Genomic DNA, 3,456 nt, shown 5'->3' with positions numbered 1-3,456 from the left:
GCCAAAAGACCAGGAAACATGTTTGAGCCTGTGGTGTTTCAAACTGATGGCAAAATCCTGATGTATCCTACAATATATAAGTGAGATGGGATTGGATGAAAACAAGCTGGAGATAAGACAGTGTGGGAGTGTTTAATTAGATGGCAAGTCAAAAGGAGAGGAAAAAGGCTAAGAACTGCAGATTCTGCACAAAGAAATGATCTGAAAAATACGATATACCTGGGAATTACTAACCGTGTGATAAATTACAGCAGAGTCCAGTTACTCCAGAGTTGTAGTTACATACACAGAAGACACATTCAATTTTATTTATCAAAGCACAGCTCACAGTTACCAGCTTTGAACTGCTTGTTGTGTTCGTAAGTAGTCAATTTACTTCTTGTCATCTGACCATGTAATTTCATAATCTGTATACTCTTTCTTCAGTATCTCTGCAGTCACCGAGTGATCTGCTTTGCCATAGCCCTGCAAGACAGAGCAAATGCTTATTAGACATGTTCAGTTCTTGTGAACACAGGTTACCCAGTTATGAGTTGATACTTTGAGTTGTTCACATACAAATCAAATGCAGGTTCTAGAAGTTAGTTCTGCAGTATCATGTTTTGTTTTCCTATTGTCCTCTCCAATTCCTCCCAACCCAAATCCTAGGAAATAAATGAGATGGGGTCAAGCAATCTCAGGTAAGAGAGGAAGCATTTTTCACATAATTTCTCCAGCAGAAAGCTTGTTTTAAAGTGTTCTAACTGCCCTTCCCCAGCCACCCAGAGACTGCACTGACCCACTTTAACATGTGAGCATACAAACACCTGATTGGGCTCAGCTGAAGGAAAAGGGAATAAGCCACCACATGTGTGAACATTTGAGTACTATTCTAGCCACTAAATCTTCATGTTTTATTTATTTGCAATCTTTATTTAGTTGATAACGGCATAATTTTAAGTATCTGTGCTCTTATAAGCCACTGTAACTCCCAAGGAAGGCAAGGTCAGATGACCCATGTAATTTTTAACTCTCATTTAAATCACTGATGAGTGTTACTCTCTCACTGAAATTTAAGGCAGTTGTGATAGAAGGTTCCTTTTCATTATTTCTTACATGACTGATCTTGATTTCTTCAGAACTGCAAGGTTTTTCCCCTGTCAAAAAACCTTTACTGAACAATAGTGCAATGTACTGATAAAAATCTCTGGTTTACAAGTTATTTTCTTTTTCACATGAAACTTAACTTAGAAGGCTGAAAAAAAGAGCTCAAGATTGCATTATCAAACAAAACATCTTAGTCATCGCTGACTCAGCCCCAAGAGGAACAGCTTAAATAAACCAGCACTTAAACTGTACAGGTTAAAACTGATGTGTTATAAAAGGCAAACTATTCAAAAATACCAAATAATATTGTTATGGCAGTTGTAAAGCAACAGACCCACAGGTCACTCTTGCCTTGCTAACCACTTTAAAGGCCTCATCCAGCTTTGCAAATAGCAGCACAAGTCAATGACTATTTCTCTGGTTTGCATAAAACACCAAGACATCTGTTTTAGAGTCTGACAACAAATCTCCAAGTCAAGAGAAGCATTAAACCAATGTAATTAATCTGTTACCTTCTGACCTGCTGCTGAGGCCTTCTGAACCTCCAAGGTCTCTGCCTGGCAGAAGCACTCATGGTAGTAAAACTGCTTTTACATGGTGCTGCTCTAGGCATCAAGGTACCAACAGCAGAGAAACAAGGTATTTTGCACAGACATTGCATTACAAGAGCAAGAGTTAACCTCTGCCTCTAACACTAAATTGCAGCTGACTTAGTGTATACAGGTGTGAAGTCTCACCTAAAAATGCAGTTATGATGGCACAAGAATTTGTCAGAATAAGCATTATACATTGCTTTCCCACCCCACACAAATACTAAAGAGTACTTCTTTTTTTTCCCCTCTCTCGTGATTCCAGGTGGCAAGAGGCATCTTGGACCAAAAGCACCACTAATATTTAGAAACACTTCAAGGCCCAACCTTCACTGCTTATCTAAGGTAAGCAGATTTGAACTAACCATCACTTCCCATAGAAAATTAACTTAATAGAACTATTTTCTTGTCTACGTTAGAAGCCCAGAATCTTTACTCACAGTTATTACTACAGAAGCAGCTATGCCTCACCACTGAGCAACACCAGAAACAGATTATAGCATGTTCCCTTAATTAGGGAAATCCTGACCACTTACTGAGTCTTGCATAAAGAAACTGAACTGAAACAGGACAGTAAAGGATAACAAAAATGCTACTTTTATTCCCACAGAATGCATTATTACATCTTCACCTAGTAAATATTTACCACACCTGAACTGGGTCTACTCTTCTCACCCAACACATGCACAGAACAACGTTCACAATTTAGCTGGTCACTACCAACCAACATTTTTACCAGCAAATAAAAATCACACAGTAATTGTATCAAGCCCCTGTGGCTATAAATGGGCTATTCCTGCTCTAGCAGTAAGACTGATAGATCCTGAGTCAAGAGCTGCTGACTTCCATGTTCAGTCTTGATAATAGCTCAGTGTTGCTGTTACTCAGCATTACGTTATCTATTATTTTTGCTTTGGTCTCCTGCCCTGAAAACTCATTTTTCTAATCTATCTCATGAACGAGCCAGGCAAGCTTTCCAGTAAATATTTACACTGAAGCTCCCAAAAGCCACCATACTATAAACTGAAAATCCCAGCACATCAGAGGCAAAAGGATGTGGAGCAATACAAAAGATGTACTTACTGTAGAGAGCCCAAACACCCTGATTTTCTTGTCTTTGCTATTATGTTCAATTTTCCCTCCTCCAAGGCACTTGCACTCATATCCCAGCTTTTCCATCTCCGGGTTTACTTTTTCAAATATATGATCTGCATGAGAAGAATGGTGAGAGCTATTACAATATGCACTAGGCATCAAGTAATCCAGTACTCTTAACTATTTTCACTCATTTTCCTTCTATTGCTTGCAAGAGAGGGAGATTTCCTTTGGAAGACACAGAAAAGCTGCAGCTAAGGTTATTTTTTACTTGGTTAATAGAATCATAGAATGTTAAGGGATTGGAATGAACCTTGTAGATCATCTAATGCCATCCCCCTGCCCTGGGCAGGGACACCTCCCACCAGAGCAGGTTGCTCAAGGGTTTATTCCACCTGGCTTTGAGCACTGCCAGGGTTGGGGCAACCACAGCCTCCCTGGGCAACCTGGGACAGTGTCTCACCACCTGCACAGGGAAAAACGTCTTCTCAATATCTAATCTAAACACCCCCTGTATTCAATTTATACCCATTATTTCTATAATAGGTAATTACTCCTATCACTACAGCTCTTAACCAAGAGCCCCTCTCCAACTTTCTCCAGATATTGGATACACATCTCGCTCTGCTGAAGGCTGTTGACAGATATGGCAGCAGCACTCGACAGAGATGCTGCCCCGCTCTTC

The 3,456-nt window shown here is 39.9% G+C and overlaps 1 protein-coding gene across 1 annotated transcript; it reads right to left on the bottom strand.

The window, feature by feature from the left end:
- Positions 1 to 288: 288 nt before the first annotated feature.
- PHPT1 (phosphohistidine phosphatase 1) lies at positions 289 to 2,907 on the bottom strand (the record flags this gene model as incomplete). The annotated part of the gene is made up of 2 exons (XM_009076719.1): positions 289 to 465; positions 2,760 to 2,907. Coding segments are annotated over 2 exons (241 nt in total), but the record flags the coding sequence as incomplete, so codon positions are not given.
- Positions 2,908 to 3,456: the final 549 nt, after the last annotated feature.

The sequence above is a fragment of the Acanthisitta chloris genome, unplaced genomic scaffold, assembly GCF_000695815.1.
Source record: "Acanthisitta chloris isolate BGI_N310 unplaced genomic scaffold, ASM69581v1 scaffold23056, whole genome shotgun sequence".
NCBI lineage: Eukaryota > Metazoa > Chordata > Aves > Passeriformes > Acanthisittidae > Acanthisitta > Acanthisitta chloris.
The sequence above is the reverse complement of the archived record's forward strand: the minus strand, read 5'-3'. Positions and strand labels throughout refer to the sequence as shown.